The 26719-nt window shown below is 43.3% G+C and overlaps 1 protein-coding gene across 1 annotated transcript in view; it reads left to right on the top strand.

Annotated features, from left to right (window-relative positions):
• Positions 1 to 21001, top strand: part of LOC120054276 (protein NDNF-like) — a 53100-nt gene extending 32099 nt beyond the window's left edge. The window contains exons 3-5 of the mRNA XM_039001696.1: positions 15185 to 15388; positions 16607 to 16731; positions 19602 to 21001. Of these exons, the coding sequence (XP_038857624.1) occupies positions 15185 to 15388; positions 16607 to 16731; positions 19602 to 21001 (1729 nt within the window). The remainder of the gene's footprint in view (positions 1 to 15184; positions 15389 to 16606; positions 16732 to 19601) is intronic.
• Positions 21002 to 26719: the final 5718 nt, after the last annotated feature.

Genomic DNA, 26719 nt, shown 5'->3' with positions numbered 1-26719 from the left:
CTTTTCCCCCTCAGGAGACTGAAAAGATTTGGCATGGGTCCCCAGATCCTCAAAAGGTTATACAGCTGCACCATCGAGAGCATCCTGACCGGTTGCATCACCGCCTGGTATGGCAACTGCTCGGCATCTGACCGTAAGGCGCTACAGAGTGTAGTACATCGCTCGGGCCAAGCTTCCTGCCATCCAGGCCCTTTATAATAGGCGGTGTCAGAGGAAAGCCCATAAAATTGTCAGAGACTCCAGCCACCCTAGTCATAGACTGTTTTCTCTGCTACCGCACCGGAGCGCCAAGTCTATGACCAAAAGGCTCTTTGACAGCTTTTACCCCCAAGCCATAACACTGCTGAACAATTAATCAAATGGCCACCGGACTATTTACATTGACCCCCCCCATTTGTTTTGTACACTGCTGCTACTCGCTGTTTATTATCTATGCATAGTCCCTTCACCCTTACCTACATGTACAAATTACCTCAACTAACCTATACCCCCGCAAACTGACTCGGTACCGGTACCCCCTGTATATAGCCTTGTTATTGTTATTTTATTGTGTTACTTTTTACATTTTGTAACTTTAGTTTTTTTGGTAAATATTAATAAATGATTAATAAACTCTTCTTGAACTGCACTGTTGGGCTAGTCCCCTTTTTTCTCAATTTCCGCCTGAATGACATGCCCAAACTGCCTGTTGCTCAGGCCCTGAAGCCAGGATATGTATATAATTGGTACCATTGAAAAGAAAACACTTTGAAGTCTGTGGAAATGTTAAAATAATGTAGGAGAATATAACACAATAGATATGGTAGGAGAAAATCCAAAGAAAAACCAACCTGCATTTTTTTTGAGAGACCATCCTCTTACAATGGCAAGTATAAATCTTCTTAAGGCTAGGGGGCAGTATTCGGAAGTTCGGATGACTGACATGTCCAAAGTAAACTGCCTGTTACTCAGGCCCAGAAGCGAGGATATGCATATAATTGGTAGAATTGGATAGAAAACACTCTTAAGTTTCTAAAACTGTTAAAGTAATGTCTGTGAGTATAACAGAACTGATATGGCAGGCAAAAACCCGAGGAGAATCCATCCGGAAATTCGTTTTTTTGAGGTCACATGCCATTCCAATGCTTGTCTATGGGATATTCAATGGAATATGGCTTCCACTAGATGTCAACAGTCTTTAGAAAGGGTTTCAGGCTTGTTTTATGAAAAATTAGTTAGTAGTCATAGTTTTTCAAGGTGTGTCTCATTTGGACTGTAGTCTTGTGGCGCGCGTGGATGAGGGCGTGCACTTCGTTATTTATCTCCGGTATTGAACATACTACATTCGGTCTTACATTTTATAGTTTATTTACATATTAGGGTACCTGAGGATTGATTACAAACTTTGTTTGACTTGTCTGGACGAAGTTTACCGGTAACTTTTGGGATTCCTTTGTCTGCATGTTGAACGAGTGGGACGGGTGGATTACTGAATCAAACGCGCTAACTAAACTGACTTTTTGGGGATATAAAGAAAGACTTTATCAAACAAAACAACCATTTGTTGTGTAGCTGGGACCCTTGGGATTGCAAACAGAGGAAGATCTTCAAAGGTAAGTGATTTATTTTATCGCTATTTTTGATTTTTGTGACACCTCTGCTGGTTTGGGAAATGTTTTTAATGCTGGTGTATGTGGGGCGCTGTCCTCAGATAATCGCATGGTATGCTTTCTCCGTAAAGCCTTTTTGAAATCTGACAAAGCGGTTGGATTAACAAGAAGTTTGTCACGTTCGTTTGTAGAGACGGACCAAGGCGCAGCGTGCTCTGAGTTCCACATCTTTATTTTAGTGAAACTTACAAAAACTAAAGGAAACAAACGACGAACCGTAACATAAGAGGACTACATGCACTAACTCAAAACAAGATCCCACAAAACACAGTGGGGAAATGGCTGCCTAAATATGATCCCCAATCAGAGACAACGATAAACAGCTGCCTCTGATTGGGAACCATACCAGACCAACATAGACATACAATAACCTAGATAACCCACCCTAGTCACACCCCGACCTAACCAACATAGAGAATAAAAGGCTCTTTATGGTCAGGGGGTGACAAAGTTAAGCTTTAAAACGATGTAAGACACTTGTATTTTCATGAATGTTTAATATTACGATTTTTGTATTTTGAATTTTGCGCTCTGCAATTTCACTGGATGTTGTCGAGGTGGGGCGCTAGCATCCCACCTAGCCCCAAGAGGCATACTGAAAAGCTCCCAGGATGCAATTCCTATGGCTTCCACAGGGTGTCAGCAGTCTATGTTCAAGGTTTGAGGCTTGTAACTTCCAAAACGAATAAGTAATCTCAGTTTTAGTACAGGGACACAGTCTTGGAAATTCGTGTTTGCACGCGCCATGAAGACAGGACGCACCTGCTAAAATCGGTTTCCTATTGAACATACTTCTTTCCGTAAGAAATATTATAGTTTGATTACATTTTAGGGTATCTGAGGAGTAGATAGAAATGGATTTTGACTTGTTGAAACAAAGTTTAGGGGTAGATTTTCGGATTCCTTTCTCTGCATGTTGAACGAGTCGATTCCTCAAATCGATGGCGCCAACTAAACTGACTTTTTGGGATATAAAGAAGGATTTTATCAAACAAATCGACACTTCATGTTATAGCTGGGACCCTTTGGATGACAAATCAGAGGAATATTTTCAAAAAGTAAGTGGATATTTAATCGCTATTTGTGAATTTATGAAACCTGTGCTGGTGGAAAAATATTTTGATGTGGGGCGTCGTTCTCAAACAATCGCATGGCATGTTTTCGCTGTAATAGCTACTGTAAATTGGACAGTGCAGTTAGATTAACAAGAATATAAGCTTTCAACCGATATAAGACACTTGTATGTACCTAAATGTTTAATATCCATAATTTGTATGATTATTTATTTGAATTGCGTGCCCTCCAGTTTCACCGCCTAGGCTTAAGAAGTTTTTAAGGGCTTGTAAGTAAGCATTTCACGGTAAGGTCTACACTTTTTGTATTCGGCGCATGTGACAAATAAAGTTTTATTTGATTTGAAGCATAGTGGGCAGAACAAGCAAGGAGGTGGGCAGAGCCAAGCACGAGCTAGAGAGATCCTATTTGCGCGTTCTAGAATTATTTGCATATTATTTGCGTGTGCGTGTGCAATAACTCAATTCGCCCTTGCACTCCTTGGAAACAATGCAATTTTTTAAAACTTTGGCAAAGGGTCACGTCTACAAAACTTAGTGCACACTGTTCGTAACAGATTCTAGTTTTGGGAACAGAAAACTGTATTAGGATCGGGCTTTTCTTCGATGAGAAAATCATCAGAATGTCAGCACAGTTCCATCTCGCTCCATACTCTCCCACTGCCGGCCGCTGGGCTTCCTCTCCTCACCATATTTGGTGGGCTATGGAAATTCCAAACGGGTACTTCAGATTTATAAATCCAGTGAAACATCTGGCTCCTTGTTCTATCTGTGGCGGAGTGCTCTGTTAGCCAGCAGGGCACACTGCCCACGGAACATTCTCCTAGTTAGCATGCCATAGCTCTGAGGAAGAGACCTATAGATTACCTAGAGTAAGTGTGATTCTCAGTGTGTGTGTTTCTGATTTCGTATGTTCATGTTTTTGTCTGGGGTTCATGTTTCTCCCTCCCCACCAACTCTCGTATTGTATCTAGTGTGAACACCCCGTGCACCCTTAATTTGAGCCAGTTTACTATAACAGGAAATATGAATTATTATGTGGATTATAATGAATGGACATTTTTGTAGGGGTTGATAAATTTTTTAGAAAGGAAAATCAAGTCTGAAATTTCAAAGTTGAAATGACAAAATTCAGAAGCCTTTTAAATCTCAAATACACTACAGGTTTTAAATGTGCTGCATTGCAGGAAAGTTCTGCAACAGGGTGATCATTAAGATCCTACATCTGTAGGAGTGGGCTACAATATGGCGTAAAGCTGACTCAACATTACTGTAAGAATGTAGGTCTTTAAATGGTATATATTTAGAATAATTACACCACTTTAACATAATGTTTTTAATTAGAATTGGCTATAGGGTATAGTAGTATAATGCTCAAATGTGTCTAATAGTTTACTGGAATGTGCTTGGAATGCTTTTGTCAGTGGCTGTGTGTGAAAATGAGATACACTATATATACAAAACTATGTGGACACCCCTTCAAATTAGTGGATTCAGTTGTTTCAGCCACACCCATTGCTGACAGGTGTATACAATTGAGCACACAGACATGCACTCTCCACAGACAAACATTGGCAGTAGAATGGCCTTACTGAAGAGCTCAGTGACTTTCAACGTGGCACCATCATAGGATGCCACCTTTCCAACAAGTCAGTTCTTCAAATTTCTGCCATGTTTGATCTGCCCCGGTCAACTGTAAGTGCTGTTATTGTGAAGTGGAAATGTCTAAGAGCAACAGCAGCTCAGCCACGAAGTGGTAGGCCACACAAGCTCACAGAACAGGACCGCCGAGTGCTGAAATGCGTAGCACATAGAAATTGTCTGTCCTCGGTTGCAACACTCACCACTGCGTTCCAAACTGCCTCTGGAAGTAACATCAGCACAATAACTGTTCATCTGGAGCTTCATGAAATGGGTTTCCATGGCCGAGAAACCACACACAAGCCTAAGATAAGCATATGCAATGTCAAGCGTTGGCTGGAGTGGTGTAAAATTTGCCGCCATTGGACTCTGGAGTAGTGGAAACGTGTTCTCTGGAGTGATGAATCGCGCCTCACCATCTGGCCGTCCGACGGACGTGCTTTGAACTTTGTGGCAACAGTTTGGGGAAGGCCCTTTCCTGTTTCAGCATTACAATGCTCCCGTGTGTAGCAGTGTGATGTTGTTCCCCTAGATTATGCACCAAGTTGCACACAAGGACCAATTCAAATAGGCCAGGTCAAGAGGGGATGTTAATAATGTGATAATAATAATAATAATTCAGTGTATTTTTTTATTTAATTACAGCTGCATAGCTAATGTTTTTATTTGGTGTACAAACACTTTTTCATATCAATATTGTACATACATGTGATTGTAAAAGTTTTGTATATTTTGGTTTGGCCCATCGCGGGTTATCTGTATTTCCGTACCCCCTTCTTGTTCTCTTTTGCCTGACCTTCGGCATAGCAAGGTATGTTGTCCTTGGCTCCGAAATTGTTTAATATAAAACCGTCATAATGTTACACAATGTACTGTTATGCTACCATAAGTTTGTTACAATGTGGATAATTTAAAGATTTATGTTAACAAGTTTCACAAAGCTCGCTAACTAGGGTATCTATTGTAACTTGTGAGTACAGTGTTTGAGTGAGTGTCTGAGAGCTAGGACTGCGCCAAGGGTTAACATGTGTGTTGTCTCTTCGTGTGCAGGTATGTCTTTTATTTTGTCCGAATTATGTTCTGTATAATTTTACTTGTATTGTATGGTGTGCTGTTGTGCATCGAATGTGTGCACGCAGCACCTGTTATTTCCTTTTGGCGCTCTTTTGCCTGACCTTCGGCTAGCAAGGTGCCTGAGAGCTAGGACTGCGCCAAGGGTTAACATAATGTGTGTTGTCTCTTCGTGTGCAGGGCAAATAAAAAGAATTCAAGAATTCAACTAGCAGACCTTCAGTTGTGGCAGCGTCCTAATTAAAAGTACACAACGCAGAATGAACCACGCTACACGTGCACAATGTGGGGTCCATACATAAATGGTTTGTCGAGATTGGTTTGGAAGAACTTGACTGGCTGCACAGGTCCCTGACCTCAACCCCATCGAACACCTTTGGGATGAATTGGAACGTCGACTGCAACCCAGGCCTAATTGCCCAACATCAGTGCCCGACCTCACTAATGCTCTCGTGGCTGAATGGAAGCAAGTCCGCGCAGCAATGTTCCAACATCTAGTGGAAAGCCTTTTACAGAAGAGTGGAGACTGTTATAGCAGTAAAGGGGGTGCTAACTCCATATGACTCCATACAAGCCCATGATTTTGGAATGTGATGTTCAACGAGCAGGTGTCCACATACTTTTGGTATTGTAGTGTATGTCTCTGCCATGTGCTGAATTACAGTGGAGAGAATTATGCCATGAAAATGTTTCACCTCATTAACCTCCTCCAGTCCTTCCCCCATCGGTAGTAAATTATCCCTAGTGTGGATGAGTTTCAAATACTGTATGTTGGCATGTAAATAGCCCCCCAACAATCTGTGTGTTTTTGTGAGAGTTAGAGCAAGAGAAAAAGTGTGTTTGAGTGTGTCCCTCCTCAGAGTGGATTCATTCCCAGAGCCCTGTGGTGTAGTTGAGAGCAGATTGAATTTGGCATATATTTTAATCTCAAAAACACAAAAATCACAGCACAGCAGTCTAATCACCGTCAGAGCCGTGTGTGTGTATAAGAGAAAGAGAGAAATAAGGTCAGAAAGACAGGGGTCTAGAGCTCTACATCTAGTTCAACACAGGATCTACAGGCTCAAGACAGTCCAGACCATGCGCGGAGCCATGAGTGGACAGGACCTACCACTGTGGCACCATGGTCCTGGGCCGAATGACTCAAACCCATTAAACCTTGTGCGCAGACTAGACCACATAGTCATGGCGGCAGCCCTGTGCCTGGAGAACCGTTAATTTACAGTGGACATAACAAGACCCAAGTTCATAAACGTCGTGTTCTTTTTGCGTCTCCCTGGAAATATTATTGATATTCATAGTCTCTGAGTAGTCATAGAAAGTCCCTCGGTAATTCACCAGCCAGCGCGATAACCAGTGTAGGCTGGTTTGAGCGGATTTACTTCTCCAGAATGAACACGGACGCTAGATGATGCTGTTGTACCAAGGCTTCTCACTCAATAGTATTTCCTGTCATTTATGGATGTTTGTTACTGGCTAAAATTAAGATAACATAAAGGCGAATGAATATGCTTAGGGAAAGAGGGATGCCTAGTCAGTTGTACAACTGAATGCATTCAACTGAAATGTGTCTTCCGCATTTAACCCAACCCCTCTGAATCAGAGAGGTGCGGGGGGCTGCCATAATCGACATCCACGTCTTTGGCGCCTGGGGAACAGTGGGTTAACTTCCTTGCTCAGGGGCAGAACGACAGATTTTACCTTGTCAGCTCAGGGATTCGATCCAGTTTAAAGCATAGGCTAATGCTTAGGCATAATGCACAATTACGGATTTTGTACTCTTAAGTGGCTAATAGATAGAACAGGCTAAATATTGAATTACCCTGTATTCAATTATATGATTAGGCTAGAGGTCAAACTGGAAATGTTAGGCGCTCTTTTTAAACAGTGTTATAACATTGCCATGCTCTCTCCTATCCAACGTTGCTTTCCTCTCCCTCTCCCCCTTTAATAATGTATCCCTTTATATAGCCCATTGCTACACTTGTTCCTGCTCATGCGTCAAGGGTTTGGGGGTAATGAAACAACTGTTTAAAACGGTAACTTGAAGCTCCTATCTATATCCTTTAGGGCAGGGATAACGGCATCGTTTTAATCCGGCTACCCAGCATAGCTCAGCAGCCCCATCAAGTCATAAATTCCGTGCAATTCAAATAAGCGACATAATTTGGTCAATGGCCCTTATCTTGGATAATTATTTACTTCCCTGAGTTACCGCCCGGGAACAGACAAAAACATCCCTGTCCCGCCGGCGTTTTCACACCTTTAAACGGAATAACTTTGAGCAACAAAAACACATTGGACCCAGTGAAATTAGTTTCGGGTAAACACTACGGACAAACGAGAACAACCAGGAGAACTCACTCTTTATTTTACACATGAATTACGCACGACAGACGAAGCAATAAAATGGTCCAGCTATCTAAACCCATGACAAAACTTGCCCACACACAGATCATTTAACCCCGAGGTTTGCGTGAATTTGGAAAGGGTGGTACCCAAGCGTGTCCGTTTTCAGAGCCCATCACGACGTAAACAGCTCCCAACAAGAGAACTACGAGGGGGATCCCCGCGCTTAAAAAAACAGAGGCGAAGACACGATATTTATGCGTTGTTTTGCTTTGCGGAACAGACACCTCTGTAAAGTACTTCGAATCAGTTCAACCTTAGTGCTCACATTTCAGGGATATTACCTTCGATTGAAAAAAAGTTGTAAAAGTAATATTTTTAATTAATATATCTATTTTGTAAATGTATAATGTAGGCTAAAACGTGTGTATGCCTAATTGTGATCAATTGTATATACATTAGGCCTATACTTCCCACTGGGCATAGACTTCAGTTCAACGTCTAGTTTTACATTTGGTTGAGTTGTCACCTCACCTAAATTCAACGTGAAATCAACAAAACATTTCACCATGTCATTGGATTTAGGTTCAAAGCTGGTTGAAAAAAAGGCAACATTTCCTTATATTGATGACTTTTTGCAAATCCAATCAGTTTTCCATACTGATTCAACCTCACCACGTCGATTTTTTGTTGTTGTTGAAATTAGGTGGAAATTACGTTGATTCTGCCATTTTTTTGCATAGTGGGTTGTTTATGACTATAGCAATTCAAAGTAGTCCTAAAGGTGCTTTTGAAATATAGGTTTTTCATTCATAAAGTGATGTCAGTTTGAGTCCGTGTCTGTGATAGGTCCGTTGCTGGTTCTGCCTGGTCTCTGGTTGTTTTTTTACTTGTTGGGGCTGTGGTGTCCAGGGGGAGGAGTGGGCCGGTTCTCGGAGTGCTCCTAGGGAAGCGCATAGACAGAAGTTCGCATCAGTTTGTCTTCCAATTCAGTCGGTCCAGTCTCAATAGCAGCCACACGGCAGGGGACGGACGCGCTGCCAGAACTCAGGATACACAGACAAGGTTCAATCCTCCAGAACTGCCAACACGCACCACAGCTGTAGTCCGATTATCACCACACCAGAACTGACTCGAGGAATCTATCGAACACTGAAAAGGACACATTTATTGTATTTTTTGTTTGATTTAGTTTTTTTATTGTGTTGGTCTCAGAAGTGTTGAGCTGGTTGAGAGAACTTTCCAACTTGTTTTATCATCCCTAAATCTGAAAGGTAAGACTGAGGCTCATTCACAAAATATTTTATATTTAGGCTATCCATATGATCACTGCTTTATATACATGTTCCATGAAGTGAACTTATGATAAACCACATCGATAAAAAACTGTTCTATAAAGCAATACGCTTGCGCTTTTGTAGCCTATTAAGTCTAAATGGTTTGTGGGGAGACTTTTCCATAAAAAATAAAAACAGAGAGGGACTCTCCGAATAAAGAACGCTGCCTTTGAAACGTCTGCCAAATAGAGGGGAAGGGGTTTTGTGGTTTAAAACTCCGGGAAGTTAAGGATTTCAAAACACATTTCAATCAAGCCTGGGCTCGCATGCTCTTTTAATTTGGTTCGCTTAGTTTGGCTGTATTTCACAAGGCACGGTGAATGTCGCGTGAAAAGGATGAACCTTTGAGGGAGTTGAAAAGGACACGCGGAAGGCAGTGTCCGCGCACTCGGGGCTCTGAGTCTGGGGAGCCCTGCTTTGTGCCCATAACGGAGTTCCCATGCTCTCAGGGTGACGGAGCACCCTCTAAACCCGCCAGACGCAATTCATCAATATGCGTTCTCGCCCCCTTCTATAGTACGTGGCATACATTCTCTTCACTGGCCCTTTTTTTATAGTGGTGCTGCGGATGAACATGACACAAATGTTGGGAAAATGTTAGACTGGTCTGGGGAGTCAGTTTTGCAATAGTAGAGTTTTCGTTTTACCAATGAGCAAGCCCACGCACCTGCAAGTAGCCTACCGCTATCCTGCTCTGATTCCTCACCCACACTCCATCTCACATTTGGGGAGCCTACACAAAATTCCCTCTTAAAACCAGGACAAAGTAGCCTACTGCTATTGAAATGTATGAAAAGTAGTAAACATAATTTTTTGTTGCATTTTTACATAATTACTTATTCATTTGTCTCTCGCGATGTTTTTAGACAGGCTACTATCTTATTGTAGATAATAACATGTATTTGAGTTGATTTTTATATATATATATATATTATTGATAAAAAGTGTTATTCGTTTAAAATATATATTTGTAGCCTATATAAAATATAGGCAATATAGACTGGGAATTTGAATAACTCTATTTAGTAGCAGAGAGAAGCCACACTGCCTCCCGTACTTTCTCAGGAGAATGAATAATGAACAAAAGTATGAAAATGGGAAGGTCTGTGTTGCATACCGTAACTAAACAGTGATTTGCATATGAAAACTCCGGCTGAAAGAATTCCGCCAGTGTTGCTACAGCCATTTATGCGTCCGGAGAAGTGACGGGCTGCAGTGTATATACAGTCTCCTCGTTGCCTTTGCTTTGTGCGGACCGCTGGAGTGGGATGTCACGTCCAGAGTCGTTGCTGGAAGATTAAGGCCATAGCGACAGGTTTTTATTCCCTTCCTTAAATTATTCATCATATCCACATCCTCTCCCAGTGTCCATGACATTCACTCTGCAAAGCCCTCATTATGCCTCCTCAGATGGACACAAGCAGAGACAGTGCCATCAGACTGATGGCCGTCTCTCTCCTGAAGAAGGGGTCTGTGCTCTCTGTCCAGCGGATACATGATTGACTCCTTTCCCACGATGCTGGTCCATGCCCTTATCGTTGATATGCTGATTGGCAGAGAGTGGACGATTTCTTTCCCATTGTGCTTTTTGTAGGGCTAATCTTGTGTGATCTGCCCTTCATTCACAATGACAGCAATGAATTGCACATCAGTCAGAGCTGCACCCCTAATTTGACTGGCTCATTTGTAGCGCAGTAATAGAAACTGCCCCTGCGACCTGACATGCTCCACCATGCATCATTCCAGGATGCAGTGCTAACATTTACATTTAAGTCATTTAGCAGACGCTCTTATCCAGAGCGACTTACTAACTGCAGGCCTCACTCAGAAATGAACCATAAAACAGAGAGACAGAGCGAAAGGCAAGGATGGAAAATACAGTAGGCTCCCCTTTCTGAACATACTATTTTGCCAGGAGCAGCAGCATAGTCTTTGTGGGCTGATGATGATGTAGATAGTTTAGAGACAGAATGTGAAGGATAATGTAGACTTATACACACTCTGGGTGAGAGGAATTTGACGGTTTAGAAGACACACACACACATGCAAATAAACTCACATTCTGCGCAGAAAAAAGTTCTGCTCCTGGACAGAGGCCCTAAACCTCAGTCTCTACCAATTCATTAATGAGCTGTTTGGCTCTCCAAGAGCACCAGACCTACTCTGGGTTTGGCTGTCCATCAGCATGGGCCCAGGTTATGTGTGGTTGGTTCCATCTCAGGCTCTGAGCCCTCAGCCCTGCCTGCCTGTCTGTATCCCCAATCCCCCGGTTGGCCCTGAAGTGACAGCACATCAGTGATGGAGTCTGCTACCAAAGACCTACTGACCATAAATCTGCTGTCAGAGAGGTTTTAAGAAAACACAAAGCGGCTCCAGGTCCTGTGAACCCTGCCAGGCGTCTCTTTGGGAGGAATCCCAAATGTCTCTTTATTTGTGTTGAAATTAGTGTCTTTTTCCCTCCTGTCCTGCTAATGAGCTCCATGTGGGAGCAGGCAGGAGGTTCACCCGTCCTGACAGAGAGACATGGAGCTGGGGCCGGGAGGCTGGAGGGAGGATGGAGCTGCAGGACTGGGGTTGGGGCTGGGGCTGAGGCTGCAGAAGGAGGTAGGCAGGGCGACCCAAAGAACACATTGGAGGGATGGAGAGACGGAGGGGGGATGTGGCAGTGTAAGGGATGCCTAGTATACACACTTGCAAGCACGCATGGCCGCACGGACACAGGCAGGCAAGCAAGCACACAGACATGCAGACGCACAATCTTCCTTTACATACACATGCTTATACATTCACCCATGTGAGCACATTCATATACACATGCACGCTGAGGTCCTCACACACACTCCACATGGTTCTTTGATGTTGGACAGTTGGAGGGTAGGACTACTGTAGTGCCCTGTGAATGACAGGTGTAAGCTGCTCTGTTGTGCATACATGTTCGCTGTCACTCAGAAATGGCTCTATACACAGAATATATGTGCTAGTCATCAGTGTGTGCTGGCTTCACATTGACTGACTGCTGGAATACCAGCTCAATCACGCACACTGACTCACCACCTGGTATCAAACAGCACACACACCAACAACCACAACAAACACCTACATCCTACAACCAAACTGACCATTCACGGGATGACTTCTTCAACATCTCAGTTTGATGTATGGATTGATTGAGTAAATGGTTGATTGATTAGTTGATGAGATTATTCTTCACTTTGCTTTAATCTTAGTTGATGCATTTATATGAACGAGATGATTTGGTGCTATTCCAACGACTCTCCACCTGGGAGGTGATAGTATAGTTAGTCTATTGTGTTATGTAATATTGTTTTTTGGCTAAATAGTCATTCACGTAGTTCTGTTAAAGGCATGATAAAGGCACAGAGTGAACGCTGCATGGTTCATGTTCTTGTTGCCATATAGGAATTCATGTGGAACTAACTGTCATTGTAAAGTCATATAATTTAGGTAGTTTTTACATAGTTATTACTACAGGTTATACAGTTAAATTGTGACAGACATACTTATATTTCTATCATTAATTATGCTTTCTGCATAAGCTGTTCAGTATTATTCACTATGAAGAAAAACCATGCACAATACAGTAATTGAGTACATTGAGACATCAAGTTGTTTGTGATGAAGTAATGTGATTATGTGGCTCAGTTGCTAGGCTTGTGGGTTCGATTCCCATGGGGGACCAATACGAAAATGTATGCACTCACTACTGTAAGTTGCTCTGGATAAGAGCGTCTACTAAAATAGAAAAGTCATGAATAGACCATTTCAGTTTTCACATAGAAATAAGTTGCATTTGCAAAGTATTTGAATACTAGACATCTATACTAGACAGATATAGACATCTTCAGCGCAGGCAATTTTTGGTTTTTCTCCCCCCTTGGCAAAAGAATCGCAGCACCCCCACCCCCAAACTACTTCCTGCGGCTATGCACAACTTCATATTTATTATGCATTAGGCTTTTTTCTTTAATGACCAAAAGTGCTTAAAGTTTTGAACAAAGTTCCAGTCGGAGTGAAACCGAAAAAATAAATGAATATATAAATAAATAAATAAACGGCAGCAAAACAAAGTTGACACGATTGTGGCCGGCTCTGCCTTCAAATTATCCTCCCCCAAATTACGATCATACATTATCCCTCACTCTAATTAAACATTTGGCTTTATTTGTTCCAGATGCAGCTTTTTTGAAGTTTTATTTTGGTAAAGAGAGCTAACTCCATGGCCTGAGCAGTCTCATGCATGCACAACCATTCCAGATTCCAGCCTGTCTGTGCTGCTCCACACAACCACATGGCCCAGACATTAGCACAGTCAAATCCAACTATATTAATGTGTAGGTGTCATCTTTCAGTGATGGCTCATACATGGGATCTGAGTCTGGATGGAGGAACGTAGCATTTAGTGGTAACACTTCTCAGACTTGGGATACTGCAGCACTTTGACCAACTCAAACCAAAGCCATTGGTTTGAATCAGTATTACCACACGCGGTGGGCAAGTTGCTTACATTGGAAACAGCACATCAAGTGCATGTTGGGTTATGCTAAATATGTTGGCAAGCAAATCTGATGGACGACACCACACTAACCATTGAGAGAGCACATATCCCATATCGAATGACATCAGTCTGATAGTGTCATTGTGTGGGCTTAGTGCAGCAGGGACTGGGAGAGTCTTCTGGGAGCCTCTGTGCTGTGTATTGGGGTCCCTGTAGAGCTCTGCACATACCACCTCAGCGCTGTCTTGAGTATTAATAGACATTTCTTTGTTCCGCCCGACACGCTTCTGAAATGGAATGAGACAAGCTGAGGAGCTAAGGATCTCCTCTCGTGTGAGTCAAACCTCAAAGTACCACTTAGAAGGCTTTCCTCCGCCTCTCTGAAGTCTGACAGGATGATGGGAGGCTCAGCTCAGGCACGAGGGGAGATGGACACACTGACAGGAGCTGTCGAGGGCTTTTCTCTGTATTGTGTTTTAAAAGGAAGATAATGTAGTAATGAAGCCATGTTTGTAGCATGGAAGCATGACCAGCTTTGGGTTCTCTGGTTTGACTTATGTCTCTCCAGAGGGAGGGAGGAGAGGAAGGAGAGAATGTCTGTTTGACAAGGACAGAAAGAGGGTGGGATAGAGATTACTGTACATGTGTGTGAGAGAGAAGAAAAAAAAGATGAGCTATATTTGTGGGAAAAAAATACATGGAGAGCTAGGGTGGAAGAGAAAGAAGGAGAGAGAAAAGGAGGACAAGGAAGAGAGAGGGAGAGAGAGGGAAGAGGGGTCATTAAAAGGACACACTCTCACTTGCAGTAAATGGCAGTAAAGTATCTGGCTAATCTGCCATCATTACCCTGATTAAATCAGCCGGGATTTGGCTTTCCCATCAGCTGCAATCAATGTGGTCAAATCAATAGACAGAGGATATCTCTGTGTTCCTGAGCCTCAGTAAGCTGCATAGACCCGTGTACTGAGTCACATCCCATAGCTGTTAGAGATATCTACTGAACAGTACACTGTAGCTACCAGTGCCAATCTTTCCTCCTCTTCTATCCCCTTAAATGTAGTTTCTCTCTTTTTGTCTGCCTTCCACTCTCTTTTTGCAAGAGATGGGGCATCTATCTCTCCATCTCTGTCTCTCACTTTCCTCTCTTTGGCAGCATGTTACTGGTTTCCCTTCCATTCTGAGACTTAACAGGCAAGATTGGAAACACATTTTCAAGTTCTTCTTCCAAGTATTGATTGAAAGATTTCCAATATTCACTACACTCTTTAAAAAAAGGTGCTATCTAGAACCTAAAAGGGTTATTCGGCAGTCCCCATAGGAGAACCCTTTAAAGAACCCTTTTGGTTCCAGGTGGAACCCTTTTCAGTTCCATGTAGAACCCTTTACACAGGCTTCTACATGGAACTCAAAAGAGTTCTTCCTGAAACCAAAAAGGGTTCTGCTATGGGGACAGCCGAAGAACCTTTTTGGAACCCTTTTTTCTAAAGAGTGTACTTTGGCATTTCTAACTGTTCTGACATTCCTGCATTACTATTTTGTGTGTTACAGGAGGATGAGGCTGTGCTTGGGACCTCAGGGCTGGCCTCTGGGCCTGGCACTGGTGCTGGGGGTTGTAGTTGGCCAGAAGCTGCCCACGCGAGATGAGGGCCTGTTCCAGATGCAGATCAGAGACAAGACCCTGTTTCATGATTCCTCCGTCATCCCAGACGGCGCTGAGATCAGTGGATACTTGTTCAGGGACACACCTAAAAGGTAACGATTCCAGGTCTATAGCAATACGCAAGTTGACGTTTATTGCCATAAGTTTTGTCCTGGAGGCAGAACTGTCACGTTCCTGACCGGTTTTCTGTTATTTTGTATGTGTTTGACGGTCAGGGCGTGAGTTTGGGTGGGTAGTCTATGTTATGTGTTTCTATGTTGGTTATAGGGTGACCTGATATGGCTCTCAATTAGAGGCAGGTGGTTTTCATTTCCTCTAATTGAGAGCCATATTAAGGTAGGTGTTTTCACATTGATTGTTGTGGGTGGTTGTCTCCTGTGTCAGTGTCTGTGTATGTTACGCCACACGGGACTGTTTCGGTTTGTTTGTTTGTTTGTTTGTTCGTTCGGTTTATGTAGTCTGTTCCTGTTTCATGCGTTCTTCGTGTCATGTAAGTTCTTATGTTCAGGTGCGTCTACGTCGTTTGTTGTTTTGTAGTTTGTTAAAGTGTTTTCGTGTTTTTCGTCTTTACTTTAATAAATCATGTCATATCACGACGCTGCATTTTGGTTCAATCCCTGCTCCTCCTCTTCGGATGAAGAGGAAGAGGAAAGCCGTTACAAGAACTGAGCGATTTCCCTGTAGATAGGCCAGCTACAAAGTCAAAATTGGCTATATTGTAAAAATTCAACAAAGCTTTTTGGTCTTCATTTAAGGTTAGGGTTAGGCATTAGGGTTAGCAGTGTGGTTAAAGTTAGGGTTAAGGTTAGGGTTAGGTTTAAAATCAGATTGTATGACTTTGTGGCTGTGCTAGCTGGTGACCTCCAGAACAAGATTCATGACAAAAAACACTAACCTGCTATAAATACAGCCATCACTATCAACAACCATTACCAACATGTAGGTCTATTGCTCCAAACATGTACATGTACTGTATGTCTTATCTCACCAAATACATGAGACCAGGTTGTGTTTGATCGAAAACAAACAGCATTGTAGCCTTCCCACACTAAATAGCACTGTAGGCTATGTATGATGACTTACTGTAAGTGGATGCATTGGGAATATGGAATGCATTGTAATGGATAATAGGATGAGGAAATGCATTATAGATGAGAAAGAGATGTTCATGTTATTGAGATAATGTCTGCTAAAAGAGACTCAGGTCATTAGCACTCGGAGACAACCATAGAGTGACCATAGATGATTTCAGTAGTTAAACCTGTAGTTAACCCTATCATTTACCTGGGCACTACTTCTTGTTCCTGCAGGTACTACTTTGTGGTGGAGGAGGACAACACCCCGATGTCTGTGACGGTGACACCATGTGATGCTCCTCTGGAGTGGAAGCTCACTCTGCAGGAGCTGCCTGATGAGGCCAGCGGAGAGGGATCAGGTAAACACCAATTAGACTATATATACAAAAGTATGTGGATTCGGCTATTTCAGCCACAGCTGTTGTTGACTGGTGTATAAAATCGAGCACACAGCCATGCAATCTCCATTGATGAACATTGTCAGTAGACTTTCAACGTGGCACCATCATAGGATGCCACCTTTCCAACAAGTCAGTTCTTCAAATTTCTACCCTGCTAGAGCTGCCCCGGTCAACTGTAAGTGCCGTTATTGTGAAGTGGAAACGTTTAGGAGCAAAAACGTCTCAGCCGCGAAGTGGTAGGTGGCACAAGCTCACAGAATGGGACCGCCGAGTGCTGAAGCGTGTAGTGCGTGAAAATCGTCTGTCCTCGGTTGCAACACTCAGTTCTTAGTTCCAAACTGCCTCTGGAAGCAACGTCAGCACAATAACTGTTTGTCGGGAGCTTCATGAAATGGGTTTCCATGGCTGAGCAGCCGCACACAAGACTTCGATCACCTTGTGCAATGCCAAGCGTCAACTGGAGTGGTGTAAAGATCACCGCCATTGGACTCTGGAGCAGTGGAAACGCGTTCTCTGGAGTGATTAATCATGCTTCACCATCTGGCAGTCCTGACGAACTAATCTGCGTTTGGCGGATGTCAGGAGAACGCTACCTGCCCCAATGCATAGTGCCAACTGTAAAGTTTGGTGGAGGAGGAATAATGGTCTGGGGCTGTTTTTCATGGTTCGGGCTTGGCCTCGTAGTTCCAGTGAAGGGAAATCTTAACGCTACCGCATACAATGATATTCTAGACAAGATTCTGTGCTTCCAACTTTGTGGCAACAGTTTGGGAAAGGGCCTTTCCTGTTTCAGCATGACAATGCCAACTTGTGCACAAAGCGAGGTCCATACAGAAGTAGTTTGTCGAGAACGGTGTGGAAGAACTTGACTGGCCTGCACAGAGCCATGACCTCTATCCCATTGAACACCTCTAACCCATCGGTGCCCGACCTCACTAATGCTTTTGTGGCTGAATGGAAACAAGTCCCTGCAGCAATGTTCCAAGATCTAGTAGAATGCCTACCCAGAAGAGTGGAGGCTGTTATAGCAGCATAGGGGGGACCAACACCATATTAATGCCCATGATTTTGGAATGAGATGTTCAACGAGCAGGTGTCCACATACCTTTGGTAATGTAGTGTATATGGGAATTCATATAAATATGATTTATGGAACTATTAGCTAATGTAAATGGGACTATTACAATGTAATTATGTGGTAAAACGTGCAATATATGATTAAGGTACAACAAATACATAAGCATTCATTTCAGAAATGTATCAGGATGAACAGTAACTAGCATTAACATTTTATTGATGTGGTTTTGGATAAAATTGGAAAGACACTCTACATTTTGTTGTTGTTGGGCAGCGTTGGTGGTCTGCTTTTTTGCTGTGGTTGTGGTATGGTTATTAACTAACACAGTGTATGAACTGACCACACTTGATGTCTGGATTGACCACACCTGATGTCTGTAGTCTGTGAAAAGGGCACAGAGCTCTGAGTAGAAGAGACTGCCCTTGGCTGGTTGGTTGGCTGGTTGGTTGGCTGGCTGGCTGGCAGACAAATACAGTGTATAAGTAGAATGTGATTAAGCCTTCTACATTAATCCCCCATAAACATCTTTAGATAGCTAGGTACAATAATCCCCTTGTCCACTACTAACATATACTCCTTATGCCCTTCAAATTGAATACTTTTCCCTCTCTCTCTCTCTCTCTCTCTGTCTCTCTCTCTTGTCTCTCTCTCTCTCTCTCTCTCTCTCTCTCTCTCTCTCTCTCTCTCTCTCTCTCTCTCTCTCTCTCTCTCTCTCTCTCTCTCTCTCTCTGTCTCTCTCTCTCTCTCTCTCTCTCTCACTCACTCTCACTCTCACTCTCACTCTCACTCTCACTCTCACTCTCTCTCCCCTCTCATTCACACACACTCGGACTCTCTCTCCCCTCTCATTCACACACACTCGGACTCTCTCTCTCCATCTGGACAGTGTCTTTGAAACACAAAAAATCTATCAACTCCCTCAAGCCCAGTCCCATTAGAGCACAGACATGGACTGCAGCGGTGGTTTTAGAGTGTACATATGTGAGGGTGTGAAAGTACATGTGTGCACGTGTATGACTATGTGTATGCACGTGTGTCTCTGCCAATTAATAAATGGGCTTTTTGCCTGATACTTCCTACTTTTTTGATGTTCACTGTCCTAATATATTACAGAATAGAGACTAAATACTGTAACACAGTAATGTGCTACATATGTGCTACACATGGCATCTTAACGTAGACCAAGGAGCCATTCACATATAGGTAGAAGGCGATGTGTGTGCACGAGTTTCCAGTGAACACTGTAAATACACAAATGCACAACTTCTCTATCTATTCATCTGTTCTCTCCTCTGTTTGCTGAATGTCTCAGCCTCAGATTGGATCTTTTATCCTTTCTTTAGAACACCGTTCAGCCCACTCTCTGGATGACAAACATAATATTATGGTTCTAAGCACAACTGAAATAAGGGCTGGGCCTCTTTGTAGCAGAACTTCCCAGGAAGGGCCAAGTGAATATTGGCCTGTGATCTTTTGGGATGTTTAGAGATGTTTAGAGTGAAAGCATGGCTGCTGGCTTGTGAGGGGCTAATTGTCTGGCTCGGAGAGAGCTTCACCATGACCTCACCAGGATCAACACTTTAAATGGGTAATTATTTGCCACCTATGGAAATTATTTTACTTCAGGACCAAACATAAAAAATTAAAACATTAGGGGATGTTAACAAAAAATATCTCAGGAGATGATGTGGTTGCTGTGATATGAAAATAAGTAATGTTAAGTCTTCTTGTGTCGCTGTGTGCTTTCCAGGTAAGCCGGAGCCCCTGGACCAGCAGAAGCAGCAGCAGGTGACAGTGGATGAGAGCACAGAGCTCTTCTCCTACAAGGGGAATGATGTGGAGTCCTACGTGGCAACCAGCTCTCCCTCCGGCCTCTACCAACTGGAGATGCTCTCCACAGAGAAGGACAGCAACTTCAAGGTGTACGCCACCACCACCCCAGAGTCTGACCAGCCCTACCCCGAGCTGCCCTACGATCCCCGTGTGGACGTCACCGCCCTGGGCCGTACCACTGTCACTCTGGCCTGGAAGCCCACCCCCACGGGCGTTCTGATGGGCCAACCCGTCCAGTACTGTGTTGTCATCAACAAGGAGCACAACTTCAAAAGTCTGTGTGCTGCCGAGGCTAAGATCAGCGCTGACGATGCCTTCATGGCCGTTCCAAAGCCAGGCCGGGACTTCAGCCCCTTTGACTTTGCCCACTTTGGCTTTGTCCGCTCAGACAATGACTTTAACAAGGACCGAGGTCTCACCAGCAACAAGATCTCCCGCTCCTACACAGCCAAGCCCAAGGCCTCGGACATTCAAAAAGTCTGTATTGGCAACAAGAACATCTTCACCGTGTCGGACCTGAAGCCGGACACTCAGTACTACTTTGACGTATTCGCTGTGAACTCTGCCACCAACACCAGCACCGCCTACGTGGGCACGTTCGCCCGCACTAAGGAGGAGGCTCGGCAGAAGACGGTGGAACTGAAGAACAGCAAGGTGTCTGATGTCTTCATCAAGAGGAAGGGGAGTAAGTTCCTACGCTTCGCCCCGGTCTCCTCTCATCAGAGGGTCACTCTGTTCGTGCACGCCTGTCTGGACTCTGTCCAGGTGCAGGTGAGGCGTGACGGCAAGTTGCTGCTCTCCCAGAATGTGGAAGGGGTACGACAGTTCCAGCTGCGAGGGAAGCCTAAGGCCAAGTACCTGATCCGTCTGCGAGGCAGCAGGAAAGGAGCGTCCACCCTGAAGGTGCTGGCCACCACAAAGCCCAGCAGCAAGCAGCCCTTCCCATCGCTTCCCGAGGACACGCGCATCAAGGCTTTTGACAAGCTGCGTACCTGCTCCACTGCCACTGTGGCCTGGCTGGGAACGCAGGACCGCAACAAGTACTGTGTCTACAAAAAAGAGGTGGCCGAGAGCTATGGCGAGGAGCAGCGGCGGCGTGAGCAGAACCAGTGTGCCGGGCCCGAGACACGGAGGAAGTCAGAGAAGGTCCTCTGCAAGTACTTTTACAGCCCCAACCTGCAGAAGGCCGTTACCACGGAAACCATCACAGGGCTAGAGCCGGGCAAGACCTACCTGCTGGACGTTTATGTTGTGGGCCACAGCGGTCACTCAGTCAAATACCAGAGTAAACTGGTGAAAACAAGGAAATACTGCTAAAAGACTGCATAGAATAAATCTATTATAAATATATATATTAAAAAAGTTTTATTTAACTCTAAGTGATATTCTACTAAGGAGTGAATACAGACTGACTACTCACACAGCTGATGGGCCTGTGGCAGAGACTGAACTGTTTGTAGAGAGAGATATCAACCTGTATATTTATGTTTACATTTCATTGTTGGCACGTTTTTGGGCGATCCATAGCGAGGTTCTCTGTCGCCTTTGCTTGGGGACCTAGCATCTCGTTGCCAACAGGGAGACCTCCGAGCTTCAGAAAAGAGACTGTTTCATCTTGTGTGTTTCTTTGTTGCTGCATGACTCTTGCGTTTGTCAAAATGGTTTGTTTCTTCAGTTTCAATTCCCGTTGACCTGCAGAGATACAATAGCTACCGGCCTTGTATAGTTCTCTCAGTGCATTATTCACATTTAGGATAGATTTAAATTATTTTATACTTCTTTGCCTCTTTTGGTTTGATTGTTTGATTTATTGGTGATGATGACTATTACATTTATGAGGAAGTAATTCAAAATCTATGAGGAAATTGTCATTGTGGAGACATTCCCTTGTGCATCTCAGCCAGGGTGCACTCTAGAGCCCGTCTGTAAATGTGTTCTGTGCTGGAGCTCTCTGTTATCACTGTATCACCGTGTTTGTCACATGTACAGAGTTGTCCTGCCAATATTCATGTACATAAACACTAAATATAGAACAAGTAATCCCTGTGTCACCCTGGGTGTCATGTTCTTCTGTGGGCTAGTTAACATCACATAGATAGATGCAGGGTGTCAGACAGCAGTGTATCAGCAGAAAGGAGGATATATAGTGTTTATAGATTTACATATGTCCTCGTAAGCATAACATGATCGTTGACATAAACGATTACTGACATGTAAGAACATTTTATTATGGACATAATGCATCAGATGAATGGGACTGACGGAGTGAATTATTTGGAGGAATGTATTTGAATGATGGTAAATGTTGTTATATTGCCGGTGTCAAAAGTTCTCAAAGGTACAGGTGTAGGATCTTCATTTGATCAAACTGTTGCCGGAGAACTTTCCTGCAATGCAGTGTATTTGAGGTTTTAAAAGGCTTCTGTAGTTTGTAATTTCCACTTAGAAATATCAGACTTGATTTTCCCTTACAAAAAAATGTATCAGCCTCTACAAAAATGTCCATTAATTATAATCCACATAATAATTTTGTATTTATTTTATTTCACCTTTATTTAACCAGGTAGGCCAGTTGAGAACAAGTTCTCATTTACAACTGCGACCTGGCCATGATAAAGCAAAGCAGTGCGACAAAAACAACAACACAGAGTTACACATGGGATAAACAAACGTACAGTCAATAACACAGTAGGAAATCTGTATACAGTGTGTGCAAATGAAGTAAGGAGGTAAGGCAATAAATAGGCCATAGTCTACCTGTTGTTAAACTGTCTCAAATTAAGATCCTACATCTGTAGTGTCTACACAGGTACAATGTACAACTTTTGTCACATTAGTGTCTGCAATCGTTTAGTTTTCATGTGTTTTAAGATGTAGAGTAACACAGTTTTAACCACACTTACAGTATACTTGCCACATGTAAGAGACGAATAGGAGTTCAACATGCACTGACTGACACAGACCTGATCACACACACATCCACACGTTTTAATTAAGAATGGTCACAAGTGAGTGGAGAAGTCGTCTCTGTTGTGGCCAAGTCAAACAGCTGTTCCTTGTGAGTCTCCATGTTTCTATCACAACCTGATCCTGAGCAGCAACGCTCCGATTCACTACCACAACTTCCTGTCAATCAAACGACCTCATTCAGAGGAAGCGCGGGGGAGGCTCCACCTGGCTTATATTAACCTGCTGTTGCCCTGGAATAATGTGGAGGAGCTCCCAGAGAGCTGTGGGAATGTCATGGACAGGCCTGTAAACTCCTACTAATAAAGCCAGTAGGTAGGGACTGCTAGAGCTATGCTCTAGGGGTCAACACAGTCATGAATAAGGTCTGAATGGGAGTAGATGGGTTTTTAATGAAGCCAAGGCACTCCTTCATTTTTTCTGTACTAGTCACTCAGGAAGTATAAGCCTGTAACAAATATAAACACTCACACTTTGTTATTGATATACACACAGACAAATGCATGCACAAACCACAAAGTAAAACACAAAGACAAATGCATGCACAAACCACAAAGTAAAACACAAAGGCAAATGCACGCACAAACCACAAAGTAAAACACAAAGGCAAATGCACGCACAAACCACAAAGTAAAACACAAAGACAAATGCACGCACAAACCACAAAGTAAAACACAAAGACAAATGCACGCACAAACCACAAAGTAAAACACAAAGACAAATGCATGCACAAACCACAAAGTAAAACACAAAGGCAAATGCACGCACAAACCACAAAGTAAAACACAAAGACAAATGCACGCACAAAGCACAAAGTAAAACACAAAGACAAACGCATGCACAAAGCACAAAGTAAAACACAAAGACAAATGCACGCACAAACCACAAAGTAAAACACAAAGACAAATGCACGCACAAACCACAAAGTAAAACACAAAGACAAATGCACGCACAAACCACAAAGTAAAACACAAAGACAAATGCACGCACAAACCACAAAGTAAAACACAAAGACAAATGCACGCACAAACCACAAAGTAAAACACAAAGACAAATGCATGCACAAACCACAAAGTAAAACACAAAGGCAAATGCACGCACAAACCACAAAGTAAAACACAAAGGCAAATGCACGCACAAACCACAAAGTAAAACACAAAGACAAATGCACGCACAAAGCACAAAGTAAAACACAAAGACAAATGCACGCACAAACCACAAAGTAAAACACAAAGGCAAATGCACGCACAAACCACAAAGTAAAACACAAAGGCAAATGCACGTACAAACCACAAAGTAAGACACAGACACATGCACGCACAAACCACAAAGTAAGACACAGACACATGCATGCACAAACCACAAAGTAAGACACAGACACATGCACGCACAAACCACAAAGTAAGACACAGACACATGCACGCACAAACCACAAAGTAAGACACAGACACATGCACGCACAAACCACAAAGTAAGACACACAGAAAAGCCTCTGTTCTGGAGCTCACCCTCTGGTGGGCTGTGTGTGTTTGTTTTCTAACACGGTAATGATCGTGGAGCTTTGATCTGTGCGTTACGTATATATACAGCTGAATGAAGAGTGGAGACAGACATCCATGACCCTGCAGGAGTGGTGGAATGGCGAGACTTGTGCGCCAGAGACCCAGCTTTGATCACTGGCCAGGGTTAGCATGACTCGAAATTCACTACGCTGGTGTGGGAAGTTTACTTGTCCATCGCAAACTGCTCTGGAGCAACAGTCAGAGTAACGACCGCCGGACTGCTAGTTGAGCACAAATGCAGCAGGGACAGACACTATAATATATTGTCAGAGCCACAATTGCTATGGGATGTATTATGCTAGATGTACAGTGCATCCTGCTACTGACCTCAGAGCTCAGTGACACTTGGAAAGAGTTTGTGAAGAAGAAACGGTCGCTAGTGTGGCAGGCATGCATACAGGCCCAGAGAGACAGAAACCCATGCACCACACACATACATAGACACACTAACACACAGCCTCTGTTTATGACACTCTCATGAGATTTTAAACTAAAGAAGACCACAGAGCGCTTCTCAGAGATGATAATCCCTTTGGCAGAGAAAGCAGTGAAACCGTAGACACTCTGATGACTATCACACGCTTTGTGGAGCAGAATGAGGCTAAGGCACCTTGGCTACTATGGAAAAAAAGATGTGGATGGAGTATGGATTTAGTCAGACATTTCAGCTCCACACAACCTCCATCTACAAACCCCAGCTGAAGGACTCAACCAACGTATGGCTGCTGTGATAATACACTAACACTGAATTCACTGTTTAACTGCCAGTAATTTACCATCTAGGAGTGTGTGTGTGTGTTTTAGTGTGCCTATGTATGTGTGCAATGTGTACTAAGTCTATGTTGGTTTTGTGTATACGTATGAATGCACATGATTTTTCCTTGTTGTGTATGATTGTGTGTGTGTGTGTGATTGTAATACATGAACATGAAAGGTAACATGTGATTGTGTACGCTTATTACAGTATGAATGCCCTGTCCCCAGTAGGACCCTCGTAGGGGTGGTCCCTCAGTTCTCTGGTGCTCATAAAATCACTCCTAAGTGCCTGTAATTTCTCATGCTTCATCAGTACTGTAATCTCTGTAGACTCCCTCAGAAGAACATGCTATAACAGGGTACGTTGGGGACCAGGGGTTGACAAACAAAAACATAATTAATCCAGTGACCTCGGAGCTGCAGGAAATGGTTTGCTGGCTGTTTGACGACGGACTTGAAATAGGGGGTTGGGGTGGTGAGGGGACTGGGGAGGGTTGTGAAACATGAAACAAAAGGTGGCCTGGCCCCTAAACCTACAGTATCAGGTTTGGGTATTTCAACAAATGCACAGACATTTGGAAAATCCTGTATGGAACCATTTCTGTGTTTGCCAAACTGAGGTTTCCCTGTAGTGAAAATATTTACTTAGAAAAAAAGAATCTCTGAAAGTATTTATTTCAGTGCAATCCTCTGCCATGTCCTAAATGTGTGTTATGTGCTTTTTGGCACTCTGAGGCACCATTGGCAGCACAGTGAGCAAATGGTTGGATCCAAAGTTCTATGGCTCAATACTCTTTGGGTTCTAAGTCCTGGTCCTGTTAGTGATCCTCTGGTCTTTTTATGAACCTTTATAATGGTCTGATACAGGGTCTGATACGGCCTTGTTTCTGATCTAACCTGAATATAACCTGAATCTAGCAGATAAATTAAACGTTGTTGCCACCTAGTGAATAAGGTACATCAACATAAGACCTAATGAAAAGCTCAGGAAAATATGTCTGATTGTGTGTGTGGTCACTGGTCAACAGTAGGAGACCAGGGTTGGTCTGGATCACCTAGAGGGTAGTCAAGTTGAGTGAAAGTTAATGGGGTAGGGGGTCTATAGAGGGCATGGGGGAGAAAGAGGTCATGGCCTTTAATTGTCTCGGTCCTGACTCCCCAGACCATGGGAGACAGGGAGGTCAGGAGGGGATAGGAGGGGTAGGGGGGCTGGGGGCACACAACGACCGTCTCAGTCCTCTTGTCACTCCCAACATCCAATAGGTCCACCTAGACTTCCTGCGGGCACTTCCATAGGCCTGTTCTTATATAATGTCAATGGGTCTTAGAGCACCACTGGAACATGACACAAGGCTACTGGTTAGACAACCTTTAATACAAAGGTGAACTGAGAAACAAATACACAAACAGACAAGGAGAAACAGATAAGAATTTGAAAGAATATGAAGATGAGTTACTTCAGGTCTGGTGTGATACGGAAATAAAGGACCATTTCCAGTCTATCTAGGCCTAGCCTCCTACTAGAATATACTGTGAGAAAAAAAAGTGTTATAATAAAAAATTTAAAAGGTTTGGTCTCTTTAAAAAGAGAAATCTACATAAATAAGACACAGTTTAAATGGAACATGGAAAGGGAAACAAACAATCAACAGCTTTACTAGGATTTTGACAATGGAGTCCAGAGTGCTGAGTCTTAAACAACTGTTCCTACCCATGGAAACTCATCCTCTTTCAAAGAAAGAGAGCATAG

Source organism: Salvelinus namaycush, chromosome 10 (assembly GCF_016432855.1).
Source record: "Salvelinus namaycush isolate Seneca chromosome 10, SaNama_1.0, whole genome shotgun sequence".
Lineage (NCBI taxonomy): Eukaryota > Metazoa > Chordata > Actinopteri > Salmoniformes > Salmonidae > Salvelinus > Salvelinus namaycush.
Note: the sequence above shows the minus strand (reverse complement) of the source record. Positions and strands in the feature narration are given on the sequence as shown.